Source organism: Pleurodeles waltl, chromosome 6 (genome assembly GCF_031143425.1).
Source record: "Pleurodeles waltl isolate 20211129_DDA chromosome 6, aPleWal1.hap1.20221129, whole genome shotgun sequence".
NCBI lineage: Eukaryota > Metazoa > Chordata > Amphibia > Caudata > Salamandridae > Pleurodeles > Pleurodeles waltl.
Window position 1 is genome coordinate 415,469,114 of NC_090445.1, and position 17,451 is coordinate 415,486,564.

Below are 17,451 nucleotides of genomic sequence, written 5' to 3' on the forward strand. Positions count from 1 at the left end.
TGTGCATGGCATTCGTGGCAAAACTAGTCAAGCTTTGTAGCCTGTGTGGGGAAATTTATTTTGCATATGCTTTAGGGGTGATTCCATGATAAATTTGGGTAGTCTTTAGGGGACAGTTACATTTCTAGCTTTTAAAGTGTTTAGCAGACTATATGCGTCTATCTTTTATGTTTTTTAGCCAATTTTAAGTTTTACTTTGGTAATGAGGCAATGTGCACAGGGATTACTAGTTCTACTTTGGTAGTGGGGATACAACAGGTGTACTAGATCGAATGAGCTCAATGTTATTTACAGATGCGTCAAAATAAACATAAGGGCAAACATCAATGCATATGAAGTATCACAACCTGGGAAAAAGTGCAATTGTTCATTCAAAACAGCATGAAATTTGGCATCAAAATAGCGAGTCTCACTTGGTATTAAACAGCAATTTGTAAGAATCAGCAATGTCTTCATAACATATTAAGTCATTCACAGAACACAACACTTAAGATAAAAAGTTACACTACCAGAGTCACAACATCAAAACATCACCATTTCAGCTGGCACAAAATGGCTGACAAAGTACAAAAAAAAAATAAAGGGACAACCTTGTCAGAAATACCCTAGTTTGCTATTTTGTGACTAGGGGAAGCTTTGCACAGTACTCAAGACTAGGTGAGCCTGATAATCTTGTTGATATCGGCTCGGGACAAAGATCAGAACAAAAGAAAGGACTAACTTGAGCAATTATAGGCCCTTCTTGGCCAAACACAAGCTATGTCTAATCTGGATCTCAATTGTTCTTATTTCCTAGCGTCCGAATTGCACCCTTTGTCACACCCAGGGTTTATGCGTACTATCTGTGTTGTCCAGCGGTCCAAGCAAACACACATTTCTTTTTGATACTAGCAGTGTTAAGAAACCTGTAGCACTGAGAAAACCCGTTTAGCCTAGTAAGATCGAGGTGGGGTCTTAAATCACACCCAGACCTGATGCGTACCATCTGTCACGCCCAACGTTCCCAGTGAATGATACCTCTTAAAACAGGTGTTGATCCTGGGTCAACCCCAGAGCCTTATGTGTACCATGTGTGTCACGCCCAGCGGTTCAAGCGATCAGCAACCCAAACAATATTCAAACAGTATTCACCTTTCCTGCTGCTGACAATATAAAAAAAGGTGAATTCCTGTGGGGCTATGGTTTTTCCTAGTTTGCCATTCTCCAAATGCTAGGGCTAATGCTCTGATGTAGTCTCTTACCCTTCTGACGACGGCTTCAAGACAGACATCCTCCCTGCAGTTTAAGCAGAGCTTCCATTCAGTTTCCAGCGTCTGCTCACCTTTCTTGTTGCGCAAATGTGAATCTGTCTGGGCAGGGTCCCTTTCCTTTGGTCACAGTCAGGTCCAAGGGACCTGTCAGCTCCTGGACAGTTGCTAGAGTGGGGAATTTACCTTTAAAAAACAAAAGGCAAGAGGCATCTTGGCAAAGCAGAAACAGTTCATCTAACTAAACATAATGGCCGCGAGAGCACCTACAGAACCGGGGTCTGATGACTCTCTTGATGTACATTAGTTTGAGGTGATTTTTATACATTTCTCTGAGAACCGTAAAGTAATAAAAACGTTCCTTTCTTGTTCAAGAATGCGAACAGTTGCCTTGATAACTTTATGGTGTTTTTGGGAATGCACGCACCCCTCAGGCCATGTGGGTGTCATTGGGGCCTATATCCTGGGACCATTGTGATGTCACTGCACCTGTGGGATCTAATCTAAGTTTCCTGTATGTGTGTTTGCCTGTCGGTTGTGTGTTACCCCACCTGTGACCTGTCAATCAGCATCCTCGGGCCTAGGCCTCAGCGCCTGCCTGACTACTTACCTTTGTGCCGGGGTTGACTGAGTTCACGACATGGAAATCTAATAATGGTGATGCAACTTAGTTTGTGTATATTGATATATCTCTGTGTGCATCAACATCGATTATACCAATATTACCAGCTTACGGTTTCTTACTGTCACTCTTATATCCTTATTTTATATTGGATGGCTATCCTTATTTCAGCCTGTCCATCCTGTTTGTACCTCCCATGGATCATAGCCTCTTAACCATCTCTTTAATTGGCCCGCTTCTATGTTTCCTCTGTGCCCTTTTAGAGAACTATTAATTTAACACTCAACGAGAGTGTATGGTTTTTCCAGCGGTCTCCCTTGTGTGCTTTCCACCCCCTGTTGCTCTCTCCTGCTGATGTGCTTCTCTCAGCTCACCTGTGTTTGTGTTGCTGTCTTTCTCTTGTGTTTCTTCCCTTCTCAAGCTCCACATTGCCCTTTGCCTATGTTCTACTCCCACCCACTGCTTTGCTTCACCCCTACCCGTGGCCGCATTGTTGTTTCACCATCCTAACCCGCTCATCTTTTAATTATTATTATTTATTTTTTAAAGGCGCTTCAGCAATTTGTTTTTTTTTTGTTTTAACACCCGTGTCAGATCGGTAAATAAATTAGTGTTCTTTTGTAAACTCGCACATGTGTGTTGAACGTATGCACGCCTAGATAAAGATGCTGTAGCCGTGTCATCACATCTTTTTTTAGCCCAGCTGCACAGCATGGCTAAAAACATTTGCAAAGCGAATAGGTCTTTCTGGTGAGATCCACTGGCTTTGCAAATGCTTGTAAACTCTTATTGTGTTAAAATCTTTGCTCTAACGAACGTGACACTAATTTTCTTGGAATTGGGGACCACTAGTCCAGAAATTCAAGGCACGTATTTTTTGTTCTCCCCTCCTCATTCCAGAGGAATGTGAATAATATACTTAGCTCTTTGTGTTTTCCTTTGAAACCCTTTTACTCCTGGTTTTAATTTGTGCACAGTCACAATTTCCAGAATACCTTCCTGTTACTACGAAGATTTAGGGTGACATGCCTGAGCAGCATCTGTCTGAAATTTAACATTTACCTCCTACTCAGGTACCTCTGATTTAATACTACAGATTGAGTAGCTTATATTGAGAGGATACTACTATACTACTATGATATGCTTTGAGTTGTAGTGGATAATAGGGTGTAGGATGCAGACCGTGCAACTGCGCTTATGAAAATGTGCCAAGTTTAGAAAGCATATGGGGTGTTGTGTCCAGATGATGCGGCCTCATCTGAAACAGTTTCTCCAGTTCAGAAGGCCTCCTCTGACGTACTGTGTCCAGTTAGAAATGCCTCACCTGGAAAGCTTTCTCCAATTTAGGAGGTCTCGTCCTTAGTACTGAGTTTAGTTCAGGAAGCCTCATCTGAGTATTGTGCCCAGTCCAAGCAGCCACAAGTGACATATTGTGTCCATTTCTGCAATTCCTCATATTGAGTGTTGAGCCCAGTTCTTGAGTATTTGCCAAAGTATGGTGTGCAATTCAGGAGGCCATCTGAAGTATTGTGTCTGATCCAGGAGACCTTAGATAAGTTATCTCCAGTTTTGAGGCCTCTTACAGAACATTGTAAAGGACTTACCTGCAGTATTGTTGGTCACTTTGGAGTCACCTAAAGGCAAAGATCAGTGTTTCTTTGGATATTTTACAGTATGTTTTATATGAATAGTATATGTTGCTACTTGGCATAGTTTGTTGTGAATCACTTTAGATGTATGTTAGATTTGTGAAGAATTAGTCAAAAGGCAGTGGCATGCTGTACATGCCACAAGATACAGCCAACAAATGATTGAAGAGGTAGCAAGGTACTGGGTGCAGAAGCAACTGTTAATGTGTGTGATGTAGTGTTCTTTAGAAAAACATGTCTTTAGCTGCACGGCATGGCCGGATGTCAAATCCTGCTGCCAACCCCTCGCAGTCATGGAACCCTGTACGGCATTATGCTGTGTGCGGTGTGGGGTTGGCCTCAAGCTGCCAACCCCCTGCCAAGGGAGGGGGTCCCTCAGTCCCCTCCCTATGCCACTATTGTCCCGGTGTCCCCATCTTCTAGGATCAAAAAATGTATTTATTAGGAAGGGCAACAGGTGGTCCCACCTCCCCAATCCTTAAGTGGCCCTTGGGAAAACCATCTCTCATGGCCAAATACTTTTACATTACGGGAGGAGTGTTAGGCCCCCCCCTCCCAGCCCAAATGAGCCCATGGGATCCCATCCACCGGGCCATACTTTACTTATAGGGGCCTGTGTCCCCCATCTCACAGGGCCAAATACCTTTACATAAGGGGGGAAAAAGGGTATTTGCCCCCCCTCCCCCCAAGGCCACCCAGACCCCCGAGATACCATTCCCTGGGCTATACTTTAATGATAGGTGAAGTGGCACATGGCTCCCTTGTGGCTTTTTTCTATCATTTTTTTGAGGGTGCATAGCCACCCTCCCTGAGCCCTTAAGAGGCCGCAGGGACCACATCTGGCAGGGCTACATTTTAATTATAGAGGTTAGGTGCGGTCACATGGACCCCTCTTTGAGCCTTAAGAGGCCCATGGGACCACATCCCACTGGGCCACATACCTTACTGTTTGGGGAGTGGAGCAAGTTGCTCCCCTCCTCAAGCCCAAATGGCCTCGGGGGACTCATCCCTCAGTGCCATATTTTAATTAAAAAAGGGGAGTGTGACCTCCAACCCCCCAAGCCTTATTTGGCCCCGGGGACCCGTCCCCTGGCCCATATTTTAATTAAAGGGGAGGGGGCCCTTAACTTCTTGAGCCCCAGGGATTCCAGAACCACAGATGGGTGTTCCAATGCCTACCTGGGGCACCCACAAACCTCAAGTTTGGGTCTGCAGGGGGGAGCCCTAGGGCCCCACGGCTCCAGCTTGCTCTCCACTTAGTGGGGGAGCCGGAATTGCTCCTGGCCATAGGTAGCAGTTGTTTCTGCTTGCATCCTACAGGAAGGAGCAATATTTGTTTCCCTGCCCACAGGAGTGTGAGCAGGGAAACAGATGTCTGCTCCAACCAGGTAGGAGCATACTTGACTTCCCAACCTGTGTCCTTCAGCCATGGATGGCATGTTTGCTGCCATTTTGTGGGAGGTTTAAAAATGCTCCAGGTAAAAGCAGACATATGTAGCCCCTGGTGTGGTCAGCTAGACAAATGTGTCCCGGGGGTAGGTTTCCTAGAACACAGTAATGGAGCTGGCCCTGGGGGATGGGGTCTCTTGTGGTTTTTAAGGCTGAGGGGATGCCGCGCATCCCTCCTCTCCATTTTCCCCCCACACTTCGGCCTCGGGCATGTGGCCCAGGGACGGCCATTGGTTTGGGAAGGGGGGCAATGCAATCCCTTCCCCTTACTTAATGTACCCAGCCCTGGGCGTTAGGTCCCTCGGACCGCAAAATGGGGTGGGGAGGGGGGTTGATGCTTATGCTGCCCCCTCACCAATTGTTTTCCTTTTTTTAAAAATGTATTTTAAATGAATATCACAGCAAAAAAACTTATTTTTTTTTGCCCTAGGTCAATGGGGTCGTCGTCCCCCCGCTGTTCCCCCCCCCCCGTGGGGAGGCCCAGAGCAAGGGGGGCATGTGACCACCCCCTTCCGTAGCCTCGGTGAGGCCCTGGGGACCACATCCCCCAGGACTGAGGTAGAAAATGAAGGAGGCACAGCCCCCCTCCCCGGAGCCATTCGCCCCGGAGGATCCCATCCCCCAGGGCTATAAAGTAACTTAAAAAAGAAGGGCCCGCCCCACTACCTAAGCCTCTAATGGCCCCGGGGATCTTATACCCCCTGCTGGCTCAAGTACTTGGTCCCAAGGAGCCCCCCCCCCCCCACTCCCTCAAGGCCCAGTGGGGCCAAAAACATTTTTTAATAGATTTTGCCGTGATTTTGAATCAAGTTTTTAAAAAGGCACAGGCTCCAACATGTCTTGTGACCCCCATATTCAATAAGAATATGAAGCGGGGGCATGCAGCCCCCTCCCCGGAGCCCTTAGGCCCCAGGGACACCATCCTTAGGGGCTGTAAAGTAACTTAAGAAGGGAGAGGGGCCATGTGGAGGAGTTTGATGAAACACAGGCAAGGATACAGATCCATAAGGATACTGGGAAGATCCAAACTGCACCTCCTCTCAAATTCAAAAGGAAATTGGCTTTCCAAGGACGGTCAGACACTGAACAGCCAAAGGCTAAAGTGCCCAGAGAAAAATCTCCGTCACGCCAATTTTCACCAGAACATTCTCCTCCACATTCTCCGCAAAGAACAGTGTCACCTATTGCAACGCCCACTGCACAGTCACCCACACACACTGTGCAGTCGCAAGAGGATACAGACCTCTGGGACCTCTACGATCCCCCTGTGTCAGACAATAGCCCTGAGTGCTATCCTTCGAAACACTCTCCACCCGAAGATAGCACCTCATACACTCAAGTCTTGGCTAGGGCTGCCGCATTCCACAATGTGAGCATGCATACAGAGCCATTGGAGGACGATTTTCTCTTTAATACTTTGTCCACAACGCATGCTTCCTATCAAAGTCTTCCTATGCTCCCAGGCATGCTTAAACATGGCGAACAAATTTTTCAGGAACCCGTGAAAGGGAGAGCCATTACACCGCGGGTGGAAAATAAATACAAGCCACCACCGTCTGACCCAGTGTTCATCACACAACAGCTGCCCCCGGACTCTGTAGTGGTTGGAGCTGCGAGAAAGAGAGCCAACTCGCAGTCATCTGGAGATGCACCACCTCCAGATAAGGAGAGTAGGAAGTTCGACGCGCCAGGAAAGAGAGTAGCCATTCAGTGACGCATAGCAAACACTCAGGCCCTTCTTGCACAAAATGACCGAGCTCATTGGGACGAGATGAGCGATATCATCCAACATCTCCCCAGGAATACCAGAAAAGAGCTCAGCAAGTGGTAGTGGAGGGACAAGCAATATCTAATACTCAGATAAGATCTGCATTAGATTCTGCCAACACTGCCGCAAGAACAGTGAGCACTGCAGTAACAATTAGACGCCATGCTTGGCTGAGATCCTCAGGTTTCAAACCAGAGATTCAACAGGCTGTCCTTAATATGCCATTCAATCAGCAACAGCTATTTGGCACACAAGTAGACACAGCTATTGAAAAGATGAAGAAGGACACGGATACGGCCAAAGCAATGGGAGCGCTCGACTCGTCCCAATACAGAGGGACATTCAAAAAACTGCAGTATAGGGGAGGTTTTAGACCACAGTCATCAGAAACATCCACCTCTCAACCAAAACCCTCCTAGGGTCTGTGGCCCCATTCGGAGAAGGAGGTGTTGATGATAGTTTTATGGAAGGGGCCCGACCCGCTCTCCTTCATGCAAACAAGGCATTTATCCGAGAAATATATTGTGATGGAGGTGAGCAAGGGATAGGAGGGAGACAGAGTGCCTCTCCTCTTACTTTTCATGTATTCCTTGTATAGCTGTTATCATGCTGGGCAGCAACTGTAAAAGCAAGTGGACTATCAAGTATTGGATACCTAATGCACACAAGAACATTTATATGGTGAACTGAAGTGCCTGTGACGCTATTGCAGCTACATGGAAATTAAGCGCTCCAGTTCAGGAAGTTATTTATATGGAACAGTGCATTATGGGAGTTGGAGTTTGGTTATTGAAGTCACATGACTGTGTATTTAAAAAGCACTGGCTCACTCACACCTGCTCTTACTTACCTGTGAACAAGGCATGCTGTTTGCCGAAACGCGTCAGGATTTTCTGTCTTGCTGCTCAGAAATGCTATTAAATGCTTGGATTTTAACATGGACTGGTGCCTGGGCTTTTCGTTTTTTTGGAGATATATATATATATATATATGCATATATATATATATATATATCTCTTATATATATATATATATATGCATATATATATATATATCTCTCAAATGTAATTTTTTTTTAAACATTTTTCTTTTCACTGAAAAATACAAAGGTTACAGGAAGGTTATAGTTAGGTTCACATTTTACACACATAAAAACCATAGAAATTCAGCAGTTATAGTCCTCTCAAGTAACTCGCACCAACGCCATGCACAGTTTTCTCATCAATGATTTCACTGCATATGTTGCAGTGATATTATCGATATAGAAGATGTCATGAGTGATGCAATGTGGGGTAATTAGCAGTGCATGGTGAGAGCGTGCGTAATAGTTAGCTTAGGACAGAAGTTACAGTTACTTGAAAGAACTGTAACTGCTGAATTTCTGTGCTTTTATGTGTGTAAAAAATGAACCTAACTATAACGTCCTTGAAACCTTAGTTTTTTAGTGCCTTTGATCAGTAACTTTTTTTTATTATAAATTGTACTGCGATTTGACCCATGAGTTCAGTAGTTCAGTTTACTAATATACATTTTCACAAATTCATAAATACATTTTATTGAAACATTCATTCATTCTTATTATATATTTTAAAAGTACACATTTTAAAACTAAGGTTAGGTGACCGGTGTAGTCTTTCCATAAGCGCAATGCACCAAGTCTTTCCTTTTTTTAAATTCATTTTATGGATCTCAGATCTGTTAAGAATTCTTGGACACATAAGGGGTCTGCCAATTATATTGCACACATTCAATACTAAATCAATAATACATCTAATACAAGCATATGCTATTGCAATTTAAATAAGTATATCACTACCTGTGTGTGGATTTGAGAGTGGGTATATGGGTGTGGGAGTGGCTGTGTGAGCAGGTGTGGAAGTAGGTGTGTGAGTGGTTTTGTGGATCTGTGAGTGGGAGTGGCTGTATGGTTGTGAGCGGTGTGTGTGGTTGTGTGAGTGGATTTGTGTGTGTTTAATTTTTTTTCTTTTAATTTGGGGTCATGATCCGCAGATCCACCAAAATCTGTGAGAATCATCCGGGTGGATCCTCGTATGCTTTTAAACAAACAAAAAAATTGCCCATGACAATTTCTTGCCCATGAGGGGCCCCTACTAGACCCGTCCATCAGTCCAATGGGGTCAGGGTTCCTCTACCCTAACCCCTTCTATCCCTTTTAAATTTTACTTTCCCAGCAGGCAACAGAATCCTGGTGACCAAAATGGTGGCCACAACTTTCTTCTCAGGTTGTGGCCAGGCAGTCACAGCACTGCTGTTGGCACATGGATCCAAGACTCTGCCTGGATCGCGGAGGATCCGCATCTCCAGATATGCATGAGTCATTGTACTTTAATAACTCCAAAACCACTGAACAGACTTACACAAATTACAAAAAACACTCTTTGTGGACCAAGCTCTAGCTGTCTGCCAAATTTGGTGTAATTCTGTTCAGCCATGTACCCATGTCTAAAAAACTTATTGGAAATTGAATAGAGAAAACATGTTTTGGGACCCCCAGTTTTTCTCGACCCGCCTTGATGAATCATCCTGAAACTTTACAGACAGCAGCTTGAGTGACTGGCAAATTAGTTTTGAAAATTTTGTGAAGAATTGTCAAACAGTGCCAAAGTTATTAGCAAAATAAAAAACGCTTTTCCTAATTGAACTACGTCCAAACTATAACTGCCTATTGGTGACCGCCTGTAGGTAATATATAGCCACTCTAGAGTTAGTGTTCACTATAAGTATACTGTGTTCTCACAAATCATGTAATTTCAAATGTCATAAGTGTTGTTATGAATGCTATGATATACACTTTATTTAGTATGGTTTCGTTTTTAAATTTTTTAATTTAGATGTAATTTTTCTATTAGGGTATGTAGAGCTCATTGGTGCAGACAATTGGATTTGGTCCATTACAATCTATTTACATTGGGGAGGCAAACATGATATGTATTATCAGCAATATTGCAATATATGCATGAGATTATCTTTGCTGAAGGAAAGGCACTATGTCACTTTAAAAATGTACTATACATTTCAAAATATTGAGATCTGTATACCATCTGAGGATAGAATGCCATAGGCCATGCAATTGATTGGTCAGTATACCTTTGATTTTCAAGATTATGTATTTGCCACTTTATTTTAATACGTTGTGGTATTTAAATATACATGTAGGAAAAAAGGAATAAAGAAAAGAAAAAATGATGATTTCATATTTATGCATGTTCTTGAAATGATAGATCAGAAATTGAAGACATTTTAAATGTGACCTATAACATGACTATATAGTATTTATTTATTCATTTATGTATTCATTTTATCATGACTCATTTTGTTATTAGTAATGTGCACAATATATTTGATATATTTATTATGTGACTTTTGGGGATTATGAGTAAATAAGATATAGTATGACTATCAATGAGACAGTATTTACGTTACAAGATGGCGGCTGCATTGATCTGCACCATGCAGCAGTAGGAATAGATGAGGGACTATTGTGATATTTGAGGAGGTTTTGATCATGGGGGGAGTGTCCAGTAGAAGGTGTTAGCCGAAACATGTTGACATTCCAGTTTTGTTTGGGAGCAGCACTGTATTTGGACTTTATTTGGAATAAACAGATTCACATCTATGAATGGAAAGATTGGCTTCTTTACGTGGTGGCAGTTGCAATATCATATTATGGTGCAGCCGTATGATGAGTGAAATCTCATTAGTTTGGAAGAAGATATATATATATATATATATATATATATGTGTTACAAATAATGTAGTGTGGCGAATGGGGTGAGCACAATGTACGGAGGTGTGCAACGTATAGTAATTTGAAAGGTGGGACGTAAATTATAAATATAAGTTATAACTATAACTTTAGAATTTCTAATGTGTAGTTTGTTGGCTTTGTATAGAAAGCAAAAATAAAGTTTTCCTGACTAACTTATATTTATCCTTTGTTTTTTTTCCACTGGGAAACCACCAAAGGTTACAGGGACGTTCTAGTTAGGTCCTGAATTTACTTGTACAAAACCATAGAAATTCCGCATTTATAGTTGGTTCTTTCAAGTAACTAAAACTTGCGTCCTAATGTAACTATAACTCGCGCCTTTGCCATACACAGTTAATTACTCCACATATTTCATCATTGATGACATAAATTCTATGCCATCGTTCATACTCTCACTGCAACATATGCAGTAAACTTATTGATGAGACTACTGTGCTTGGCGAATGCATGAGTTATAATTACCTTAGGTTTCGGGTTTTAGTTACTTGAAAGAACTCTAACTATAAATTCTGAATTTCTATAGTTTTGCACGAGTAAATTCAGAACCTAACTATGACGTCCCTGTAACCTTTGTTTTTTCAGTGAATTTCTAGGTTTTTTTTAACATATAGTAATTTTCATTAGTATACGTTAATTCAACCACCACTGCGCACGGCCTCTGGCCGTGTGTGAAGGCGAATGGCCACAGAACCAACCCAGCCGGCCCTGGGGGGGGGGTTGGTCCCCAGTGCCATCAGAGGCTCTCAAAGGGACCCCCTTATTTTTTGTAATTTTTTTTATTTTACACTTTGCCCCCCGCATATAGTTTCATAAATGCTGTCGGGGTGGTGGGGCACGGAGGGCCACGGCTGCCCCCCCCCAATCCCCCACCCCACCCCTGTTTTATATTTAAACCAAAGCCCCGGGGAGTGGTGGTCCCTGTGGGCCAGAGGGGCCACGGCCCCCCCTGCATATTTTAAAAGGATGCCCAGGGGAGGTTGTGATTCCCCTCCCCCCCATAAAATAAATTGAAAGCCTTTTGGAGGTGGCAGTCCAATTGGAACATTTTGTGAAGATTCGTCAAATGGTGCCAAAGATATAGGCAAGTCAAAAAATGCTTTTCCTATGGAAACATGATCCTAACTATACCTACTGGCGACCGCCAGTCACTGGTGGCAAGTCCTTATAGTGTACTTATAGTTGACTCAGAGTTTTCATAAGTAAGGCAACCCCTGCTGCCCATGTTGGGATGAGTGTAGGCTTTGGGGCCAGCCACTGCTGTGCACGGCAAAAGGTCAGGCACAGTGGTGGTTGGCTGCCCACAGAAGGCTGACCCCAGGGAAATACTAAATTTCACTGAAATAGAGAAAAGTAAAAATTGTTATGATTGACTTTGTTCAGCTTGCATTCAACTATGTGTTTTAAGTGAATTGCTGAGGTTTTTTAATGTGCAGTCATGGTTATGACGTAAATCTGAAAAAATGCTGAAATTTACAAGTTAGGTTTAGAACCACAACCCATAACTTGCACACAAGCCATTTAAACCATAACTCACTCACCAAATGCAGTGCTTATGTAACAGAATTTGTAACAACTAATAACCACACCTAAAAGCAAAATGTTATTAAATACCACATACTCAAACCAAAAGATTATACTACAGTCATAATCATCTCTATCAAACTGGTAACTGTATTGTGCTATGTAATTTTATCTTTAAGATCATTTACAACATTTGTAATTGCATCTGTTTCATTGAAGGTAAGGTTGTGAGCATTGTTTGGTGTGCAAGTTATGTTTTGCATTGCAGCTATGTGAGTTATTGACCCTGGTCCTAACCTTAACTTGTGAATCTCAGCAGTTTTTCGGTTTTAATTTGTAACCATACCTGCAGTTTAACTGTTCTGATATTTATTGTAGTGCAAATATATATGGATATAAGGAATTGCACACCTCATGACCACCCCCCTTTCACAGTTACCTAATCATGTTATTAGTTAATTGTATATATTTGTTGGAGAAGCACATATAAAAGTTTTTCATTTGGAGAATATTTCATAAGAGCCCTTACATATTCCAATATTGTTGATGCATTCTTTGTGTGTATGGTTGCCAGTCTTTTTACCTCTGGGATTGTGTGTACTCAATTCTATTAATTCTATGCACCAGACCAGAAAGCACACACTACGATGCCCATGAATTGCGCTTGCAAGTTTGTTAGAGAGTGTGCCCCTTTCCTAGTGTGTGAATATCTACAGATGATATGTCTATATGCTTAATGCCATATGTGTTGCAAACTACTACCACCATTGCCGATAGTGGTGGAACATGAGAGTTTCTAAATTTCTGCAGTTTTAAATTGACAATAATGGTGACTACATGTTAAGGTTAGGTTTTGAAACACTGGTGTCTTTCTTTGAATAATTTTGCTCTCAAAATATGTAGCTTTAACTCTTCTTCTCAAGGCTCCATGCATTAAAAAAGTTCTTATTTTGTAGGAGTGTGACTTCATGATTTGAAAGGAAGCGGCAAAACATTCTTTAATTGTGGTTATATATTAGTTTTAAGGTTTCTTTTGAATTAATACGGAGTATGTGGTTTGTCCTGTCCATTTTGACGAACACTGCTTTGAAACCTTGTCTGAATGAAAAAGGTCTCTGTAGGATCTGCAGTAGCTGCCTCAGGCATGTGATGAAACTGCCTCTGGAGGTGTGTATTGCTGTGCTGTGATATGACTGTTGAAGTTCTCTTGTATATATATACATATATATATATTTTGCTGTAACTGGCTGCCAATATTCACTGTCATTCTAATTGTTTGTCACCCTTAGGTTCTCTACAGACGAGGGTCAGTGCTGGTCTAACTTCACATTCTCTAAGGAGCCCATCTACTTCACTGGCCTAGCGACCGAGCCTGGAGCAAAAGCAATGATTGTTAGTGTCTGGGGCTACAGCCAGTCCTTTTTCTCTCGCCAGTGGGTCTCCTACACCATCGATTTCAAAGATCTAGTGACTAGACCTTGTGAGTGTCTGTTCTTCCTGCCTTCTTTCATTGTACTTCTCTTTGCCAGTGCACCTCATGCTTTACCTGATGCACTTCCTTATTTTTCCAGTATGAGGATAAACCAACAGCTCTGTCAGTGCATTTCAGCTCAGATGCCCAGCATCTTTGCACCACAATCCTGCCTTGCAAAACACACAGGTCTGCAGATGGTTTTTAGTTCTGACCTGCAGCTACCTGCTAATTCAGTGCAGACAGTTTGTAAAGCTTGACTGGTGCACATTGTAGGAAGTTTGCTCTCTGTGTACTATTTCAAAGTAAGAAATAGCATGCACAGAGTCCAAGGGTTCCCCTTAGAGGTAAGATAGTGGCAAAAAGAGATAATTCTAATGCTCTATTTTGTGGTAGTGTGGTCGAGCAGTAGGCTTATCAGAGGGTAGTGTTAAGCATTTGTTGTACACACACAGGCAATAAATGAGGAACACACACTCAAAGACAATTCCAGGCCAATAGGTTTTTGTATAGAAAAATATATTTTCTTAGTTTATTTTAAGAACCAGAGGTTCAGGATTTACAAACAATACATTAAATGAAAGATATTTCACTTAGGAACTTTAGGAACTTTGAATTAGCAAAATAGCATATACAGTTTTCACACAAATGGCAAATAGCTATTTTAAAACTAGACACAGTGCAATTTTCAACAGTTCATGGGGGAGGTAAGTCTTTGTTAGATTTGCAGGTAAGTAAACCACCTACAGGGTTCAAAGTTGGGTCCAAGGTAGCCCACCGTTGGGGGTTCAGGGCAACCCCAAAGTTACCACACCAGCAGCTCAGGGCCGGTCAGGTGCAGAGGTCAAAGTGGTGCCCAAAACGCATAGGCTTCAATGGAGAAGGGGGTGCCCCGGTTCCAGTCTGCCAGCAGGTAATTACCCGCGTCTTCGGAGGGCAGACCAGGGGGGTTTTGTAGGGCACCGGGGGGGACACAAGTCAGCACAAAAAGTACACCCTCAGCGGCACGGGGGCGGCCGGGTGCAGTGTGCAAACAGGCGTCAGGTTCGCAATAGGTTTCAATGGGAGACCAAGGGGTCTCTTCAGCGATGCAGGCAAGGGAGGGGGGGGGGGGGGCTCCTCGGGGTAGCCACCACCTGGGCAAGGGAGAGGGCCACCTGGGGGTCGCTCCTGCACTGGAGGTCGGATCCTTCAGGTCCTGGGGGCTGCGGGTGCAGTGCCTTTACCAGGCGTCGGGTCTTTGAAGCAGGCAGTCGCGGTCAGGGGGAACCTCGGGATTCCCTCTGCAGGCGTCGCTGTGGGGGCTCAGGGGGGGTCAACTCTGGCTACTCACGGGCTCGCAGTCACCGGGGAGTCCTCCCTGTAGTGTTTGTTCTCCACAAGTCGAGCCGGGGGCGTCTGGTGCAGAGTGCCCAGTCTCACGCTTCCGGCAGGAAATGTGTGTTGTTTCAAAGTTGCTTCTTTGTTGCAAAGTTGCAGTCTTTGTGGAGCAGAGCCGCTGTCCTCGGGAGTTCTTGGTCCTTTTAGATGAAGGTTAGTCCTCTGAGGCTTCGGAGGTCGCTGGACCCTGTGCAAGGCGTCGCTAGAGCAGTGTCTTTAGAAGTGGGGAGACAGGCCGGTAGAGCTGGGGCCAAACCCTCTTTGTGCCTCCTCCCTGAGGGGAGGAGGGCACATCCCTAATCCTATTGGGGGAATCCTCCATCTGCAGGATTTCTAAAAGTCAGAGTCACCTCAGCTCAGGACACCTTAGGGGCTGTCCTGACTGGCCAGCGACTCCTCCTTGCCACCAAAAGTGGGGCTGTGGCCGGAGGGGGCGGGCAACTCCACTAGCTGGAGTGCCCTGGGGTGCTGTAACAAAGGGGGTGAGCCTTTGAGGCTCACCGCCAGGTGTTACAGTTCCTGCAGGGGGAGGTGAGAAGCACCTCCACACAGTACAGGCTTTGTTACTAGCCACAGAGTGACAAAGGCACTCTCCCCATGTGGCCAGCAACATGTCTGGTGTGTGGCAGGCTGCTAAAACTAGTCAGCCCACACTGGTAGTCGGTTAAGGTTTCAGGGGGCACCTCTAAGGTGCCCTCTGGGGTGTATGTTACAATAAAATGTACACTGGCATCAGTGTGCATTTATTGTGCTGAGACGTTTGATACCAAACTTCACAGTTTTCAGTGTAGCCATTATGGTGCTGTGGAGTTCGTGCATGACAGACTCCCAGACCATATACTCTTATGGCTACCCTGCACTTACAATGTCTAAGGTTTTGCTTAGACACTGTAGGGGCATAGTGCTCATGCACTTATGCCCTCACCTATGGTATAGTGCACCCTGCCTTAGGGCTGTAAGGCCTGCTAGAGGGGTGACTTATCTATACCTATAGGCAGTGTGAGGTTGGCATGGCACCCTGAGGGGAGTGCCATGTCGACTTAGTCATTTTATCCCCACTAGCACACACAAGCTGGCAAGCAGTGTGTCTGTGCTGAGTGAGGGGTCCCCATGGTGGCATAAGACATGCTGCAGCCCTTAGAGACCTTCCCTGGCATCAGGGCCCTTGGTACCAGGGGTACCAGTTACAAGGGACTTACCTGAATGCCAGGGTGTGCCAATTGTGGAAACAAAGGTACAGGTTAGGGAAAGAACACTGGTGCTGGGGCCTGGTTAGCAGGCCTCAGCACACTTTCAAATCATAACTTGGCATCAGCAAAGGCAAAAAGTCAGGGGGTAACCATGCCAAAGTGGCATTTCCTTACATACATGAACTCTAGTGCAACCCCAAAACCTTCCCTTCAAAAGTAGGGCTTAATGGCTGGACCAGTCGTCTGTGTGCTGCTGGAGTTGGCTGTTTGTGTGATAATTCTTTTCCTCTTTTCAGTTTTACCCATTATTAGTTAGTTTTGTTCCCTCTCATTTCAGGTGGTGACTCTGATTATATCTCCTGGTTGGCTCACTCCAGTAACCTTGCCGATCCCTCAGATGGCTGCCTTCTGGGCTATAAGGAGCAATACAGGAGGCTCCGCAAGACCTCTTACTGTCAGAACGGCCGGGACTACAGTGTTTCTAAAAACCCCTCTACATGTGCCTGCACTTTGGAAGACTACCTTTGGTATGTGTCTCTTTACTGCCAGGTTTCACTCCACTGTGTGAAGGGTGTCTTATCAGGGAAGCTATGAGCTTGGGGGTACACTGCACCAGTCACAGTAAGAAAGAAGCATCCAATGTAAATACAATCTATAATACAACTCCAGTTTGCTTTTTTCATGCTTTATTCCTGAAATCTCCCTAGGACACCTTAACTTGGCGTGCCTGTGCTGCTAGTTGGAGAATACATGATTTACCTGCTTCTTATTAATTTTTATTTTTTTGTCAGTGTTTCGTAAGATCCTGCCATGAAACACGCCCTCTTTAGTCATATCGTCTACTTTTATTTTTGGTTTAGCATTCCGTGGAAATGCATGTGATTTCCTGCTATCTCCCTCATGTGCTTTTAATCCCCCTCACTCTCTTTCTGTGTACTTCTCTGCCATCATCCACATTTTAGTTGCTCTCTTGCCCTTTGCTTCTGCCCCCTGCCCTCCACAATGCTCTTTGTGTGGTTCTGCCCCTCCCACACCCTACATTGCTCTCATTGGCTCATGTTCTCTCACTTGTTGCTTTTCCTCATCCACTGTGTTGCTTCACTCAGCCCACTCTGACAACCAGCTCATCCATTATTTAAAAAAAAAAAGGGCTTAGGGCTTAAAACTGCGCTTTCACACTACATTTCTTTTTTGTTGCTGGTCCATTTCAGATCAGTACATACAAAGAGCACAGTTTTTTCCATTTTAAGTGCATGCACTTTTGTTGAACGCATGTGCGTGCCTACTAAATGATGCAACAGTTGAGCTTTAGGTCCTCTTTATTCGTATCATGTGTGGCTATAGATACACACGCTCTGCATACT

The 17,451-nt window shown here is 44.1% G+C and overlaps 1 protein-coding gene across 2 annotated transcripts in view; it reads left to right on the plus strand.

Annotated features, from left to right (window-relative positions):
* Positions 1-17,451, plus strand: part of SORT1 (sortilin 1) — a 484,851-nt gene that overhangs the window by 302,281 nt on the left and 165,119 nt on the right. For both annotated transcript variants that reach the window (XM_069238373.1, XM_069238374.1), the window contains exons 14-15: positions 13,336-13,526; positions 16,425-16,614. In XM_069238373.1, coding sequence (XP_069094474.1) covers positions 13,336-13,526; positions 16,425-16,614 — 381 coding nt within the window. The remainder of the gene's footprint in view (positions 1-13,335; positions 13,527-16,424; positions 16,615-17,451) is intronic.